Below are 19,264 nucleotides of genomic sequence, written 5' to 3'. Positions count from 1 at the left end.
TTGGGGAGCGTGCCAGGTGCCCTTGACCTGGATTGGCCACTGTCGGTGACAGGATGCTGGGCTAGATGGACCTTTGGTCTTTCCCAGTATGGCACTACTTATGTACTTATGTACTTATGTACTTATTAAAAGAGGGAGAGAGAGAATGAGCTTCAGTAGTGGGATCACAAGTACAAGTGGGATAGCTAAATAGTTGGGGGGGGTGGGGGGCAGAGAAACTTATGGCTAAGCCTGAGGGGAAGGGAGGGATGAAAGCTGGGGAAAGAACTTACTATCAAACCTTGAGGACAAAGGAAGAAGAGCCTGGTATGAAAAACATGCCTGACAGAGGAATTCTGCATAAAAAATTAAGGGCCCTGTTTACTAAGCCGTGCTGTAGGCACGCAAACATTTTAGTGCTCACTAACGGTAGAGACACCCATTATATTCCTATGGGTGCCTCTAGCGTTAGTGCACACTAAAGTTTGCGTACCTACAACACAGCTTAGTAAACAGGGCCCTAAAAATCTTGCAGTTAACCACCTTTTTATACTAATTATAAAAATTGGTATTATACTATGATAGTGATTACGTTATCTACTTGTTATGTAGCATTTCATTAAAAAAAACTATTCTACTTTGTGCAAATTTCTCCACAAGAGTAATAAAATTCTAGAGTTATAAATACTTCTACAAATAAATAATTGCATTTATTTTCTGCTGCAAGTTTTGGATGAAAGTATCAGCATCATGCTTGGACTGTAAAACTATTTTCCAAAGTCCAGGTGATTAACATCTGGAACAGTTATTGCCTAACAGGTAAAATATCAACACAAAGCCTTGGTTTCCGATGTACATTCTTTGTGACCTACACCTTATATCCTCTGATTACATGTTCAACACTTAACTGAATTGGAGAATATTTGAACTGTAAATGAAGGAAATGGCAGCGTTAACTGTGGAAAGCACAACTACTGAGCAGCATGAGAATACAGTACTCCAAGTAGTAAACTAATAGAAATAATTACATAGTATTTCTCCGTTAAAAAACACCAATTTCTAAAAATCGGTAAGGGTGCTGGAATCATTTCTAGTTCATACTTTCAAATGCAAATTAACTGTTACTGTAAATCCTAACACAGAAGTTTAAACTGTTACTCTAAGTCATGTAAAAATGTATGTCAAGAGCAACTTCTCACACACACCATGAAAATGGCACAAGCCCTGGTCAACCCTACCCCTCCCCAAACCCAATCTATTAGCACTTGTCTAGAACCAATGTTGTATACCCCTTCATTTCTTTCCTTTCTAACAGAAACTTTGGGGTTGCTACTTCTTCCTCTGTATCTCCTATTTATCTGCTGGAGAATGTCCACAGGGTTCTATTCTCTCCCCTCTACTATTTAACATCTTTCTCAGTCCACTGGCTCTTCTTATCTAGGAATGCAATACCAAATTTTTTTTTTTTAAACACAGATATTCTTCTGACCTTTCCGGTATACCCACATAATCCAGATCTTACCCGATTACAGTCTTGTTTACTTCTCTTTCTACCTGAATTGCATCCTATAAAATGGTACTCAATCCTGCAAAAACTGTTTTGCTGGGTGTCCCTCATCCCCACTTTCCTTGCTCAAGTCTGTTACGCCAGTAAAATCTTGTCGGCACTTAGGAGTTATTATTGATGCTAAACTGACTTTTGATGCCTAAGTGATTTCAATTGTTTAAAAAAAGAATTCTATTGGTTGTAAATCTACTATTAGCCACTTTTCAGATTTCTTAGCTCTCCACACTTTAATTCACGAATCTGTCATCACCAGGTTGGATTATTTAATCTACTGAGGGATCTCTTCCTATCTCTTGCGTGCCTACAAACACTACATAATTCTGCTGCTTGGTTGCTCTGTAAAGCAAAAACTTTCAATCACATCACCTCCTTCATTTGCACTGGTTACTGGTTTTTTTAGATGTTGGTTTAAAGTCTTCTAACTCACAAAGCCCTACACCTTGGTGTCCCTCCCTATCTTTCCTCCCTTGTGATCCCTTACAAGCCCCCTTGTCTTCTACATTCTCTAGATTCAAATCACCTAGTATTGCCACCCCCAAAATATGCCTACGAGTCAAGGTTCAAGTTTTATTATAGTTTTACTATCTCGCCCTATGGGAGGCCTTCAGGGCGGCTTACAATCTAAAATAAAGAGATAAATAGGAAAGCAAATAGAAGGGGTTTATACATGACTTTCAGAGTAGAAGGTAGAACTACAATAATAGGACTGGGGGGGGGGGGGGGAGAAGAGGAGGGAGTGCTACAGGTATTTGAGATACTTCCGAGAAACCACCAGAAATGTATACAAACATTAATAGTATGCGTCTTTGAAAAGGTGGGTCTTAAGATCCATTTTAAATTTGTCAAGTAATGTCTATAGACGAAGAGGGATGGGGAGAAAATTCCAAAGTTGAGGTCCTTGCACACTAAAGATAATGTGTCTAGTGTTCTCATGGGTTATTTCTTGGTGGCAGGCTACCACTAATTGGTTGCGTTGTGCAGACCTAAGTGTGCATGGTGGGCTGAAAATAATAAGGTGACAGAAGGGATAAAGGGGCTGTCCAACACAACCAGTAGGATTTTATATGCGATACAATGAGTGAAAGGAAGCCAATGAACTTCTTTAAGATAAGGGGTGACGTGGAGGGGCATAATCGAACGCCTATCTCCATGGGCGTCTATGTCCGAAAACGGGTACGAGAAGAGGAGGGACAAACCGTATTTTTGAAAAAAATGGACGTCTTTGTTTTGTTTCGAAAATATGGTTTGTACGGACCAAATGCCATGGATTTGTTAGTTTCTGAGCTGGGCGGGTTTTTTTTTTTTTTTTTGCGATAATGGAAACTAAAACCGGCCAGCTCAAAAACGTCCTAATTCGAGCCATTTGGTCGTGGGAGGGGCCAGGATTCGTAGTACACTGGCCCCCCTGACATGCCAGGACACCAACTGGGCACCCTAGAGGTCAGTGCGGTGGACCTCTGAAACAGCTCCCACATGCATAGCTCCCTTACCACAGGTGCTGAGCCCCCAACCCCCTCCCCCGAAACCCACTACCCACAAATGTACAACACTACCATAGCTCTCAGGGGTGAAGGGGGCACCTACATGTGGGTACAGTGGGTTTTGGAGGCCTCCCATTTACCAGCACAAGTGCTACAGGTAGGGGGGATGGGCCTGGGTCCGCCTGCCTGAAGTGCACTGCGGTACCCACTAAAAGTGCTCCAGGCCTCTAGGACTTGTTGCTGCTGTAGAACCTTGGCACACCAGTTGACACCTGAAGACTAATGTCTCCGAAAACGTCCTTTATTCGAATAAGCACGTTTATTCACAGTTAACTGCAGATCAGAGGTTGTGCTCCCTGGTACTGAGATTAGCAGTAGGTCAGAGGTGGCAGAATGCTGTACAATGCCCACTTTCAGTAACGTGGGTAACACATGAAAGGGAGCTAAAACTGGCTTACAAAAATGGCCACTACCTCATGGACTACCGGAAACAAAACAGGGCGCACACTGACCCAGTAAGCAGAGGGAAAAGCACCATGGGAGTAGAGCCTACCAACTACCAACATCGTGAGCATTTAACACAAGCTAGTGGAATCACGGAGCCCAATACCCTACACCCACCACAATGCACTGCTGATGTGACTCTGCAGTGCGCATAACAGAAAAGGTGTCACACTCACCCAAGAGCCACATCAAAAAGCAGGGAAAGGCTGTCAAGAGGACAGAACACATTCTGCTGTCATGGAGGTGGGTACGGCATTTGAGGCTGGCATAGAGGTTGGAGAAAAAGTTTTTCAAGTGGGGTATTTTTGGTGGGAGGGAGTTAGTGACCACTGGGGGAGTCAGGGGAGGTGATCCCCAATTCCCTCCAGTGGTCATCTGGTCAGTTGGGGCACTTTTTGGGGACTTAAAAAAAAGGGTCCAAATAAAGCGGACCAAATTCTCGTCCAAAACACCCTTCTTGTTTCGATTATCAGCTAAAGACGCCCATCTCTCCTCGGCCGATAACCACGCCCCAGTCCCGCCTTCACCATGCCTCCGACATGCCCCCGCCCACTTTGTTTGTTCCTGCGACGGAGTGCAGTTGAAGACTACCAAAATCGGCTTTCGATTATACCGATTTGTTCGCCCATGGGAGAAAGACACCCATCTCCCGATTTGAGTCGAAATATGGGCGTCTTTCTCTTTCGAAAATAAGCTGGATAGTTAACCCGTTTGGCTACTTTTTATTTTCTATCTCCCTCCCCATATAAAGGTCAAAGTTGTCATTCACCAAATTTAAAATTATTTTGAAGACAAGTTTTTTTTTTTTAAGCCTTTAGCCTTTTTGTTATGAATCCCTAAGGCCAGGACGACCTGCTCAGCTGCAAAAGTCCATGAAATTGGTTCACTATCAGGCATATTTTCAAAGCACTTAGCCGTCCAAAGTTCCACAGGTTTCTATGGAACTTTGGAAGGCTAAGTGCTTTGAAAATATGTCTCTATGCCTCTCGCCCTTCCCATTGTATGGTCGAATCTTGGTATGGTTGGTTCCTAATCACTCCTGACTTTGTTTGGTGTTCTTTTCAACCTTATGATAGGTTTTAACTTTGTAAGCTGCTGTGGCCTATGCACAGTAACAGCAGGGTACCAAACCTTTAAATGAACATTCTAGCTAATCTGGCTCTTGAGCTAATTCTAAATATACATAGAGGCGTATTTTCAAAGTACTTAGCCTTACAAAGTTCCATAGGTTACTATGAAACTTTGTAAGGCTAAGTGCTTTGAAAATGAGCCCCATAGTGTCTATATACATCAATCGTGTCCCTAAAATCAGTTTATGTGAATCATTAATATACATATTAAGGATATTTATATTTAATTTAAAACTGGCTAGCACATTCACCTCCAGATACAACTATTCTAGATGTGAAGCTTCTAGCACCTATAAACTCCTGAAGGTGTGTATACAGATGCATCAAATCCTCTGTGCATACTTTGGCTCTACTACATGGCCTATACTCGGACCAAGCCCAAGCCTTTGGACCTCTTCAGTACCACCTGGCTACAATGAGTTGACCTTTAGCTCTTCAGCAGAGCAGGCCTGAAGAACATTCCTGGCTCAAAAAGTATTCTGGGATACAACTGTGTAGATGTCAACTGACAGCACTGTGGTCTTGTCCCAAACATCAGTCGCAAGACTTAGGAATTACCTTTTTGCACTTGAGACAGAAACAAAACTGTTGTGATAAGGAAAAGTTCACAAGGCAAAAAAATCAAGATGAAAAATTCTGCTGAATGGTCTGCTGGCATTGGTGCAGTAAAATAAAATCATAGGCTAGCTCAGCAGATCCAGAAAACACATTTCACGGCCAAAAAAAACAAAACCAACAAGTGCTAAGTGCTCAGGCAATACGGTATAACAAGACAATAAACCATAACAAGTTAAAAGTCATTCATTTGCACACAATAACCCTCTGATAAGGCAATATAGGAATAAGGGGTTAGGCAAAACAGTTGAAGAAAAAACAAGATCAGGTTACAGAGATCTCTGACATTACAAAAGAATAGAATGCAGGTGGTTGTCCTAGTAACAAACAAAAAAATATATATATATTATGTATATATGTTTTTGTTTGCTTTGCTTTTTGTTTGTATATATATACACATCTCAAGGGAACACTTGGGTTGCTGAAGAGTGGGAACACACATATGCAACAAAGGACTTTTCCCTTTCCAGAAACTCTAGAAGAATCTGTGTAGTGTCAAGCATGGTCACGTGAACTTAAGAAAAATCAGAATTTAGTCTAAGACCCCAGATATCATGATTACAGTGAAAATCAAAGACCAAGAAGCTCTTAGCTCTTCTGGTGGCACATTTCTCCTTTCCTCCCAAGGTATGAAGGTAAGTCAATAGGTTAGTCCCACGAGACCAGACAAAACCAAATATTTTCAGGACCTACAAAAATCTCTCTGTTCCTGTTTGTTCAAAATGTACATGACTATTTGGGTGTACAACTTGGACTATTTTTTTATTGACCATATAATTTCATGGAAATTTCAAGACTCTCACAGTTGTTTGCAGAAGAGCAATACAATACCTTAACAGAGGGACCATAACCCCCAGATGCAAAGTTGTAAAATTTAATTCCATTTGGATGCATCCATGGTTAGAGTAATTTGAGGATCTAGAATATGGGCAGGCAATTCCTGGTATCAAAGCAATATAAAACTGGTAGCAGATAAAAGTTTGCTCATAGATTGTGATCCAGACTTGGATTTAGCTCAATTTAGTAGTACAAAGCAAGTTTATATCCTTTACAAGGATGTAATCCTGTCCCCAGGAGTACAATCTAAGTTTGTAACTGAGGCAATGGACTTTCTTCCCTGGAGCTCAGCCAACTGCTCTAACCTTGGGCTACTCACTCCTCGAAGCAGTACGCAGTCCAAGGTCAGAGATCTTAACATTATGTCCAGTTGAATAGGACTTGGGACACTAGCTGCTAGGAGGCCTAACATTTTCTAGCAAAAACTAAATCAGGTTTACTATATAATATTTTTTTCTATATAAAAGGATATGGTCCTGGCTTCCACACCGATTACTGGGGTGTGCTAGCTAGTCGGTCATCCAAGTACAAAAAATATGAATGCCCATTTCTAGAGATGCCAATAAGAATTTAGGAAAAACTCATGGGGTCTGATACCAGCCAAAAGGGAGAACACAGGTAAGTGGCACATCGCTACAAGCTGGTACAATCTCCTGCCCCCACAGAGGACATCAGCAATCTCATACGTTTACAGAAGGGAAGGACAGTGCATAGGAAAGTCATTCTGAATATCTGATTAGGAGATGGATACAATCGTTAACCTACCAAAAGAATCAGAATCTGTGGATTAGGAATTAGGAATTGGATATTGGTCAAAAACAGAGGGTAGGCAGTAGGGTTAAATGGCTATTTTTCTCAGTGGAGGAGGGTGACTAGTGGAGTGCCTCAGGGATCTGTACTGGGACAGTTGCTATTTAACATATTTATAAATGATCTGGAAAATGAACGACGAGTGAGGTGATTAAATTTACAGACACAAAAGTATTCAGAATTGTCAAAACACATGCGGATTGTGAAAAATTGCAGGAAGACCTTAGGAAACTGGAAGACTGGGCATCCAAATGGCAGATAAAATTTAATGTGGACACATGCAAAGTGATTCACACTGGGAAGAATAATCCGAATCATAGTTACCTGATGCTAGGATCCACTTTAGGAGTCGGCACTCAAGAAAAATATCTAGGTGTCATTGTAGATAAATATGCTGAAATCTTCTGTCCAGTGTGCAGCAGCAGTCAAAAAAGCAAAACAGGATGCTAGCAATTATTAAGAAAAGGATGCAAAAAAAGACCAAGAATTTTATAATGCCTCTGTATTGCTCCATGGTGTGACCTCACCTTGAGTATTGCGTTCCGTATCTCAAAAAGAGATAGCAGAATTAGAAAAGATTCAAAGAACAGAGCCCAAAATGATAAAGAAGATGGAACTCCTCTCATATGAGGAAAGGCTAAAGAGGTTAGGGCTCTTTTGATTGGAAAACAGACACGGCTGAGGGGAGATATGATTGTGGTAAATCCTGAGTAGTGTAGAATGGGTAGAACTGAATAGATTTTTCACTCTTTCAAAGTGTACAAAGACCAGGGGACACTCAATGAAATTACATCGAAATACTTTTAAAACAAAGAGAAGGAAATATTTTTTCACTCAAACAGTTAAGCTCCGGAAGTCGTTGCCGGAGAATGTGGTAACGGTGGTTGTGTATCTGAGGTTTTTTTTTTAAATGGCTTGGACAAGTTCCTGGAGGAAAAGTCCATATAGTCTGTTATTGAGATGGACATGGGGGAAGCCACTGCTTGCCCTGGGTTTGGTAGCATAGAATGTTGCTACTAATTGGGTTTCTGCCAGGTACTTGTAACCTGGACTGGCCACTGCTGGAAGCAGGATACTGGGCTAGATGGACCATTTGTCTGACCCAGTATGGTTATTCTTATCTCCCTAATGTTTTTGCATTATCTATTAATACCAGCATTTCCTACCAGCGAAAGAGCCTGAATACAAGTCATATGTTTATCTGAATGGTCTTCTTTGGAGGGGCAAAGCTACAAGTGCCAGAGTGCTTCAGCAATATCTTAGCAAAAAGTACAAAAGCAATATGCCCAGGAAAAAATGCCAGGAAAAATAGAATAAAGTCCAAATGAGTTTAACAGTTTATGCATGTCACTAAACAGAAAAGATATGAAATTATACACACAATCATTACAAAAGTAACGAGCTAGACAATGAAAGATGACGGAAAAGACACTGAGCTCTGAGAATGGGAGAAAGAGCTCCTATTCCAGATTTTTAGTAGCCAACCACTTGTCCAAACACCCACTAAATTCTTTTCAGTTGTACAGCTTAAGAAAAGCTTCACTGGTTGCTGCATGACAAGCTGGTTAGGTTTTTTTTTTTGGTAAAAAAAAGAGTAAGAACATGCATAGTCAGGCAAAATACAGAGCAAAACCTTTTCTTAAAAGTGGTCTTTATTTAGGAAAGAACATAGGCTTCTCTAGCATCTTCTTATGGGGTTTTAACTGGATTTTATAGAACAGCTCTTTAGAATGCAACTACAGTATTCTTTAACTCCATGTTATTACTTGCAGAATTAACACAGGACTTCAACCAAGAAAAATTAACCACCACACATGCTCAAACTCAAGGAAGCAAAAAGAAAAGCACTTGCCTGATGTTTCACAGGTTTAGGAGATTCAGGCTGTTCACAGCAAACAAACAAATACAAATGTTAATGGGTAAAACAAGATTAACTTAGTATCAGAATACAAGCCATACAGCAATCTTATTAATCATTCCAAACATGCCATCCTGTTTAAGCAGTTATTCATGGAATCACTTCAGTTTTTCCAGGTGAAAAGAATTAAGACATTGTGGTTACACCTTCTGTAAAACAGCAACTTTGGCAGAATCACAGAATCTACACAAAAGATTAATTATCAACATAAAAAGTTTTATTCAATTAAACTTCTAGCTTTAGAGGAGAATATTCATAACTTGAAAATGACAGATCTGCCACAGGCCAAATATTTAGTTTAATACCAAATTTGAAGAGCGACATCACAATAATACATAAGTGATTTAATAGCATGAACTGCTTCCCAAGTACCAAATAGCAGCCGTGCCAGCTTCATAAACAAACCATAGAAGTAATGGATGTGAATCTCTAAAGAAGAAAGTTTGTAAAAAAAACTGCAAAACATTTTATATCTGGCATATGATTTATGTGATGCCTCTAGAAAACAGAGAATGAAAGGTAAAACAGTAATTACTACCCTGTACTCCTCTTCAATACCTTACATGCTTTTATCAAAAACCTAAAGATGCTAGTTAACGTTAATAAACTAGTTTTAGCTGCCAAAGAAACACAAGAAAAATGACCTAGAATAAGTGTGTGTAAACTTACAGGAATACTATGGTCCTTTCTTCCTTTATGAGAAGAAGCAACATGAGCTAAGTACTGAATAACTTTCTTTGTGTTTTCTGTTTTTCCAGCTCCAGATTCACCTCTGCAAAATTAAACAGAAAACAAGTTATGACACTAAAGCATGTTACATGTTTACTACACACTAATCTGAATGAAGCTATAAGTTTCATGGAATACAGTTTTAACAATGGAAAAATTAGGTCTTAACCTGATAATTTTATTTCCATTAGTCCTTCCCACTATTTCAGAACCTGTGGGACAGCTGTATCCATCAACCAACAGGTGGATAACTAGAAACTGAGCTGGACATACTACTACTAATCATTTCTATTGCACTACTAGACATGCGCAGCGCTATGTCTCTTGGCACCCAGTCTAGCTCCTCCGTATTTACGAAGGCAAACAGTAAGGAGAAACTCAGAATAAACACAAGAATCTTAAACAACATACTAACCTACCACTAACCAGATGAGCAAACACGTGTGGACTTCTCTTATCCCTGGATAACCTGTAGAGATGCAGGAAGCACTAAACATCTCAGAAATCTTAGGCAGGCCTCTGGAATAGCAGGAAGAACTAATGGAAAGAAAGTTACCAAGTAAAACCTAATTTCTCCTTCCATTACATAGCTTCCCTGTATACCAGAACCCATGGGATGCTTAAAAGCAAAATCTCTAGAGTGGGTGGGATCCTGGCACTGTCACCATGAGAATCAAAGACCCAAAACTGGCTTCCGAGAAATGTCGCAACATCCACCCTGTGATGCTTGGCAAAGGTATGCAGCATTGACCATGTCGCCACCTTGCAAATACCCACTGGAGATAGTAAGGTAGACTTTGTCCAGGATGTCGCTATATGCCTCATAGAATGAGCCTGCAAGGCCCCCTGCTTCCTCGCATGCAAATAAGCTGACTTGATAGTGGCTTGGAAGCCAGGGCCAAGCCTCTGTTTACCAAAAAGCAGTTGGATTTGCGAAACTATTCGTGATATCCAAATATCTAATGAGGACTCTACCAACATCAAGAAGCTTCAAGGAAGAATACTCAGCCTCTTTACTCACTCTCCGAAAGGACGGAAGCTGCACAGATTTTTAGAGATGAAATTATGATACCACCTTCAGACGAAAGGAAGGAACTGTGTGCAAGGAGACCCCTACCTCCAAAAAGCAAAAAAAAAAAAGATTGCAACAAGACATTTACTTGTACTTATATCCCACAATATCTAAAAACATTTTACAGTTCATTGACTTACAGACAACACTATTTCATTACATTTTACTATTCAATGTGACTTACAGATTAACATACTTTTGTTACATTAACATGAATAATAGTAAAAAAAAAATTGATATACCCCCTAATAATCAAGGTGGTTTACAATAAAAATTTCAATAAAAAGTAAAAGAAAAGGACACCATTAAAATTATAGGAACGCACAAACGTCACAAGGACAAACACTCAACCTTTCATACTCAAGATCTATTCCTACAGTGGTGGAAATAAGTATTTGATCCCTTGCTGATTTTGTAAGTTTGCCCACTGACAAAGACATGAGCAGCCCATAATTGAAGGGTAGGTTATTGGTAACAGTGAGAGATAGCACATCACAAATTAAATCCGGAAAATCACATTGTGGAAAGTATATGAATTTATTTGCATTCTGCAGAGGGAAATAAGTATTTGATCCCCCACCAACCAGTAAGAGATCTGGCCCCTACAGACCAGGTAGATGCTCCAAATCAACTCGTTACCTGCATGACAGACAGCTGTCGGCAATGGTCACCTGTATGAAAGACACCTGTCCACAGACTCAGTGAATCAGTCAGACTCTAACCTCTACAAAATGGCCAAGAGCAAGGAGCTGTCTAAGGATGTCAGGGACAAGATCATACACCTGCACAAGGCTGGAATGGGCTACAAAACCATCAGTAAGACGCTGGGCGAGAAGGAGACAACTGTTGGTGCCATAGTAAGAAAATGGAAGAAGTACAAAATGACTGTCAATCGACAAAGATCTGGGGCTCCACGCAAAATCTCACCTCGTGGGGTATCCTTGATCATGAGGAAGGTTAGAAATCAGCCTACAACTACAAGGGGGGAACTTGTCAATGATCTCAAGGCAGCTGGGACCACTGTCACCACGAAAACCATTGGTAACACATTACGACATAACGGATTGCAATCCTGCAGTGCCCGCAAGGTCCCCCTGCTCCGGAAGGCACATGTGACGGCCCGTCTGAAGTTTGCCAGTGAACACCTGGATGATGCCGAGAGTGATTGGGAGAAGGTGCTGTGGTCAGATGAGACAAAAATTGAGCTCTTTGGCATGAACTCAACTCGCCGTGTTTGGAGGAAGAGAAATGCTGCCTATGACCCAAAGAACACCGTCCCCACTGTCAAGCATGGAGGTGGAAATGTTATGTTTTGGGGGTGTTTCTCTGCTAAGGGCACAGGACTACTTCACCGCATCAATGGGAGAATGGATGGGGCCATGTACCGTACAATTCTGAGTGACAACCTCCTTCCCTCCGCCAGGGCCTTAAAAATGGGTCGTGGCTGGGTCTTCCAGCACGACAATGACCCAAAACATACAGCCAAGGCAACAAAGGAGTGGCTCAGGAAGAAGAACATTAGGGTCATGGAGTGGCCTAGCCAGTCACCAGACCTTAATCCCATTGAAAACTTATGGAGGGAGCTGAAGCTGCGAGTTGCCAAGCGACAGCCCAGAACTCTTAATGATTTAGAGATGATCTGCAAAGAGGAGTGGACCAAAATTCCTCCTGACATGTGTGCAAACCTCATCATCAACTACAGAAGACGTCTGACCGCTGTGCTTGCCAACAAGGGTTTTGCCACCAAGTATTAGGTCTTGTTTGCCAGAGGGATTAAATACTTATTTCCCTCTGCAGAATGCAAATAAATTCATATACTTTCCACAATGTGATTTTCCGGATTTAATTTGTGATGTGCTATCTCTCACTGTTACCAATAACCTACCCTTCAATTATGGGCTGCTCATGTCTTTGTCAGTGGGCAAACTTACAAAATCAGCAAGGGATCAAATACTTATTTCCACCACTGTATATATCTTCATTTAAAAACCGCACAGTACCCCCCTATACCCCCTCAAAAGCTTTTTGAAAAAAAAAAATAAATAAAAAGCTTTCAATTTCCCTTTGAATTGTTTCAACGACACCTCCATTCGAAACTCCACTGGTAAACTGTTCCACAAAACTGGCGCCTGTGAAAAAAAAAAAGCCTTCTCTCTAGTTACTACCAATCATACACTTGAATTAGTAGGAACAGCAAGCAAACGAGCATTACATGATCTCAAGGCTCTATCTGGAGCATAAAACAATCATATGCTGTAAATATGGTGGTAATCCTTCAAGTAGAACCTGATGAACAAAAACTAGGACCTTATTAAAAAGGCTAAAATTGAACAGCAACCAGTGGTATTTATATAGCGGTGACACAATATCCCTAGAACCAACTCCCCTCAATAGTCTAGTGGTGCTATTTTGCAGGGTCCTCAAGTGCCTCCACAAATATTTCAGTAATGCATCACCATAGATCACAAATGAAAGCAAAATATGCAAGGTTGCAGAATCAAAGCATAACCTAGCTGTTCTCAACATCCGCAAAGATGTAAACCCACCCCACAAAACTTGTGATATCTGTTGTTCAAACTGCAACTCACTATCCAATAGTGCCCCCAAATATCAGGAGTCACAAACTGATCTTCCCTTCTAAGATTTTGGGAACCAAGACCAAACGAGGTAAATGACCAGATAACTAAACACACCTTAAACGTCTCCATATTCAAAACCAGCTTATGCTGCTGAATCCATTCATAAATCAAACAATCAATCAATCATTCAAGCGTGTAACAATCTGACCTATTAGAGGGGGAAATACTCAAAAGAATACCATCCACATATACATAAACTTTGTGGTTCTCATAGTAGAATTTTCTGAAGAAAAATTAGGTGTTTGCAAAAGTTGAGATACTGATCTATGCATCTTAAGTTTTTCAGTAGGGCATTCCATAATTTGTGCCTTGGTATGAGAAGCCCGCTGACTGAATGGTCTCGTTTCTGCCATTTTGAGTAGTGGAGGTTCAGGTATATGCAGGTTCCAGTTTGTACTTTTCTGCGTGGAAGGTCAATTAGGTCCATCGTATAGGCTGGGGCCATACCAAAGAATATTCGGTAGACTAGGGTCATATTTTGAAAGAGATACAATCTTTAAATGGGAGCCAGTGGAGCTTCTGTAGTAATGGACATGCCTTACTGTAGCATGATCTTCTTAGTATTAATCTTGCTGCTGCGCTCTGTTCTTTTTGAAGTTTTTTCAAGATTTCTTCTTTGCAGCCAGAGTATATTCCATTGCAGTAGTCCATGTGTGTTAGGACCATCGACTGTACTAGCATGAGAAAAACGTCTCTGGGAAAGCAATTCCTTATCATTCTTAGTTTCCAAAAAATTTGAAACATTCTGGTTGTCACAATTCCTGTCTGGTTTTCTAGGGTGAGCTTTTGATCTAGCCCCTTGGATCTTTAGATTACTCGAGACTGGGTAGTTGGTTACTTCAATCTTGATGTTTGGTTAGGTGTCTGAAGTGTGGGAAGGTGGGCACAAAAATATTTTTTCCTTGTTCATTTTTAGTTTGAAGGCTTCTAGCGATTTGATCACCTGACTAATCTTTCCTTTTATTTCATTCAGGTTATTTTCAAAGGGAATGTAAATGAACACGGCATCCGTGTAAATAAAGGTATGAAAACCTTGCAGTTAGGAGTTTCGCCAGTAGTATCATTATGTTGAAAAGTACTGGAGAGATGGTCTGGTAGGATCCCGCAGATTGCTTTCCAGGGTGCTGACAGTTTTTGGTTAATCTTCACTTGGTATGTTCTAGCCATTAGGAAGCTCCAGAACCAGTTGAGGACTTCACCACTGAATCCAATTTCATCTAGAAGTCAGAGTAGAATTTGGTGATCTACTATGTCGAAAGCTGAAGACATGTTGAACTGTAATAGTATTATCTTTTCCCCTTTTCTTAACTCCTTCCTGAAATTCACCAACCGTGTTATCAGGACCGTTTCAATGCTGAACCGGGCTCTGAATCCTGATTGTGACTTGTGTAGAACTGTGTGACTGGTTAGGTAGTTCATTAATTGCTCCGCAACAATCCTTTCTGTGAGCCTGGCTATTGAAGGGATTGACGCTACTAGTGTGTAGTTCTTCATATCGCTTTTACCAAGTTTCATGTTTTGTGGGATAGGGGTAAACAGTGTGTTGTCTTTATCTGAAGGGTACAGACCCTTGGAGAACATAAAAGCCACGTATTGTGTTAGGTGTTCTACAATTTGGGTTGAGGCCTCTCACTATGTAGTTTGGGCAGGAGTCTAGAATACAATGAGCTGATTAGAGTCTGGTAAGCATATATCAGACTGTCTGAGATTGGGGTGTTGTAAATAATGTCCATATTCGGTTTGCAGCAGTGATATGAAAAAATTAATTCTTACCTGATAATTTTCTTTCCATTAGTCCCAACAGATCAATCCAGAGACTTGTAGGTTGTGTCCCTCTACCAGCAGCTGGAGATAGAGAGAACCTCCAAGGTTTGCTATATGTGGACCTGTGCAGCCAACTGAACCTCAGTATGAATGATACCAAAGCAATGGAATGGAAACAATAGAAAACTCTCCTGACATTGTCAGATCAATTGCCCAACATACTTCCACCACTTCTATATTTATTTATTTTATTTTTTAATCAAACAAAGGAACATTCAGAACAACAGAACCCCCCCCCCAAAAAACTAACCAACCGCAACGAAACTGCAGACAGTAAACCCGGGGGGGGGGGGGGGGGGGCCTCCGGATTGATCTGTGGGGACTAATGGAAAGAAACTTATCAGGTAAGAATTAATTTTTGTTCTCATGGCGTCCCACAGATCAATCCAGAGACTTGTGGGATATACCCAAGCAGTCCTCAAGTAGGGCAGGACAACCCCAACCCGGAAGAAATCACAGATGAGCCAAACACCGCATCTTGACGAGCTGCCACACCCACCTGATAATGACGAGTGAATGTATGGGCCGAAGCCTATGTAGCTGCCCTGCAGATATCTTCCAGAGAAACCAAACGGGACTCTGCATAGGAGGAAGCTTGAGCTCACATAGAATGAGCACGAACTTGCAAAGGGGCTTGCTTGCACAATGCCACGTATGCCAAAGAGAAGACCTCCTGCAACCAACAAGCTTTGGTGACCTTGGACGCAATATGACCCTTCTTACTGCCTCCAAATACCTGAGAAGAGCCCGGAATTGCTCAGGGTAACTTTCCCAGCGGAAGGCCAGCAAATGCAGGGACTGCCCCAAATGGAAACGAGAAACCACCTTGGGCAAAAACAAAGGAACTGTCCTAATCGATACCCCCGCCTCCGTAAAACGCAGGAAGGGGTCTCTGCAAGAAAGGGCCTGCAACTCTGAAATTCTCCGAGCGGAAGTAATGGCTACTAGGAAATCGCCTTCAAGGTGAGATCCTTAATCGTAATCCCCGATAAGGGTTCGAAAGGAGGAAGCTGAAGCGCTTTGAGAACTAGATTAAGGTTTCAGGATGGCAGAACTGGCATGCGAGGGCACAAATGATTTACGCCCCTCAAGAAACGAACCACATCCGGGTGGGAGGTGATGGACGTGCCTGAAGCCGGTGTCTAAAACATGCCAGAGCTGCCACCTGCACCTTAAGAGAACTCAACGAGAGCGATTTTTGTACAGCCTCCTGAAGAAACGAGAGGATAACCAATACTGAAGCCGAAGCCACTGACAATACCGAACTCGCACACCACGAATCGAAGGTACGCCACACCCTAGAATAAAGGTATCGAGGTGGATCTTTTCCGAGCCTACAGCATTGTAGCGATAACCGCGTCCGGATACCCTTTTCTTCTCAACCTCGCCCTTTCAAGGGCCAGGTCGTAAGACCAAAGGGCATTAATAAAACAAAATCCGGGGAACACCTGCTGCAGGCTGACGGCAGCAGGACTCACACTCCCCCGATGCTGCTCTCCACCCCACACCGGGAGCAGCGCTTAGCCACCTCAGAAGGCACCGAAATGCTCCACAAACGCCTGCCCCAAAACTGACTCGGCAGAACGTCTAGTTCCTCCGTATGGATTAAACATAAACAAAGTGTCTTACCTTTTTTTTTTTTTTAGTCAGGAGAGAAAAGAAACACCTGATCAGGCCAACAGCCCTGGGTGATGGAGGAAATGTAGGGGGAGACCGGGAGGGACCTGGCACCATCGGGTGTACACCACAAGCTGCAAACAGCCACTCAGCCCCTTTCTGTGCTAAACTAGGCCCAAAGGACACCAGAAACCAGATCAAACCAGAGCTGCACACAGATGTCCCTCCACCTGCTAGATAGAGAGAATACTGAGGTTCAGTTGGCTGCACAGGTTCACATATAGAGAGAACCTCCAAGGTTTGCTAAGTCCACCTGCTGGTAGAGGGATACAACCCACAAGTCTCTGGATTGATCTGTGGAACACCATGGAATGGTGTTCAAATTCTTCAATGAAACGTTCTGCATTGGTATCTTTACCTGTAAGGCCGCTCCTTTGTCAAGTATTTTGTTCTCGAAATGTCTGGCTAGGTCACTGGATGTTGGAGTTTTGTCATTGATGGTGGTCAGTGCTTTGATGTCGAGGAGACAGTTGTTGACCAGATTATACAGTTTACTAGTGTTTTTGTAGTCCTTGTCAAGTTTTTCTCTGTTGCATTGCAGGGGGCTGCTTTTTTCCTGGTCATATTTTTAGTTTTCAATGGGACAATTAGATCTAGTATTGTCTGGGAACGATGGTTCCATTCTCATATGAAGTTGGGGGATTGGGAGTTGAGATCACTGGTCATTATGTAAGTGTAGCCAGTAGAGGTTTCCATCTACCCTAACTCTTGTTTGGAGTGAACTGGTGTGTATTAATCCTTTGTCATTTGTCTCCTTCCAAAAGTTCTCTGCCAGGGATATCATGCAGTGCTGTTGATAATGACCGTGGCCATCACTGCCTGCGAGACAGGACAGTTTGACACAGATTCTGAGGCTGGCCTTGGACAAAGCTTTGGCACCATGATTTTATTTTCACTGTGGCTTTCCATTAAAGATTTTTGCTACAATAATTTTGTATGCTAGCCATAACTGGACATTTTCGGTTTAAACAGAGCAGTCCTTCTGTTCCCAGACTAAACTGTGTAATGCAGTAAACCCTGTTCGGGGTATTTTTGTTTCAGTTATTAAAGAGCAAAATTTAAGGTGGCTTCTCATCCAAGTAGGTGGGAATGCCACACTTTGTTAGCTAACATGTTTGGTTTGGTAGCCTGTAATGCTGGCAGTATCCATTTTGCATCACAGCAAAATAAGAGTTAGTATCAGGAAGAGAAAGTGTTGTGGAGCCATGGGAAACAGAAGGGGAAATACAAACCTGTGGAGACAGAATGACACGCTGGTATGCAGTAAGTAGGAGCGAATCTCAAGTGAATTAGGGTAGAAGCTGGGGCTATAGTAATTCTCATAGTACCATCCAGGACAAGGCAAATCTGGTTTTGTTTACACCAGTTCTTGGTTCAGACACCAATGTCTATCAGAGTCTCCTGCATTAAACTTGAAGATCAGAAATGATTAAAAAAAAAAAAACCCTAAAAAAACACACAGCAAAAATGGTTCCATTTTTCAGTGCAGCTAAAAATCCTGGGGTGTGCCTTTTGGAAAAGCCTGGCTTCCTGATCTGTGACTGAATATTGCCTTTAGAGATTTGAGATAAATCTGTTATTCCATTTCAAATACAGACTAATTTTATATTCTCTATTTCTGGAGTCAGCTGTCATAGTATCAACATTCATATCAAAAGTTCCACTACAATGTATACCAATTCTGACATTTAAGTGTAGTTCCTGAGCTATGATGTAGTTTTGGAGCTGCACTAGAGAAAAATGGAGGTTAATGATCTACTGGTAACCATATCCAGTAAACAGTTATGTCAAAACCTAAACAGTTTACTTTGCACCACTGAACATAAGCATACTTACATCACCGAGAACAGTTTGTAGATAAACAAAACAGCTAAGTTAAAGCCTTGTGATTTGGGGAGCTTATAAGAACATTGCGATTTCAGAAGAGATGTGTCAGTCCCTAACATTCATGCCAAGGGAGGATAAACATTTTATACTCTATTCCATGCTACTTAGGTCTATGGGATTCTTCTTCCCCACTATCCACCAATACTGGGGAAACTATAGTCAAGAGTGCAGAAATAAGACTTCATACTTTCTGGGTATTGCTGCTTGGTATGATTGTTCCTTCCTTATTTTAAAATGGCACTCTTTTCCTTTCTATTTTAATGTATTATCATTATTTTATATGAACCGCTTTGACTTTTTTAATGAAGAAATGGTAGTTATCAAGATTTTAATAAACATATTAAACTACCATATTAAAATACAAACATGTCTTAAAGTACCTCCTGGGTATACAAATCACTTTGTATAAATAAAGTAATGTACTCGTGACTGATTTTAATTTCACCTGTTATTACTAGCTAAAATTTAAAGACTACTCAGTAAGTCATTTGAGAATGAACAGCAGCAATTTTAAGACACGCTAGTGACAAGACACAGAGTTCAACATCCCAACTGTAAACAAAAATTACAGATTTTGCTAGATCAGAAGAAGCTA

General features: G+C 41.2%; 1 protein-coding gene across 2 annotated transcripts in view; it reads right to left on the bottom strand.

The window, feature by feature from the left end:
• Positions 1-19,264, bottom strand: part of MYH10 (myosin heavy chain 10) — a 221,677-nt gene that overhangs the window by 152,537 nt on the left and 49,876 nt on the right. For both annotated transcript variants that reach the window (XM_030208112.1, XM_030208113.1), the window contains exons 5-6: positions 9,511-9,613; positions 8,776-8,805 (exon numbers count right to left, since the gene is read on the bottom strand). In XM_030208112.1, the coding sequence (XP_030063972.1) occupies positions 8,776-8,805; positions 9,511-9,613 (133 nt within the window). The remainder of the gene's footprint in view (positions 1-8,775; positions 8,806-9,510; positions 9,614-19,264) is intronic.

The sequence above is a fragment of the Microcaecilia unicolor genome, chromosome 6, assembly GCF_901765095.1.
Source record: "Microcaecilia unicolor chromosome 6, aMicUni1.1, whole genome shotgun sequence".
Lineage (NCBI taxonomy): Eukaryota > Metazoa > Chordata > Amphibia > Gymnophiona > Siphonopidae > Microcaecilia > Microcaecilia unicolor.
This window is presented reverse-complemented; position numbering and strand designations above follow the sequence as displayed.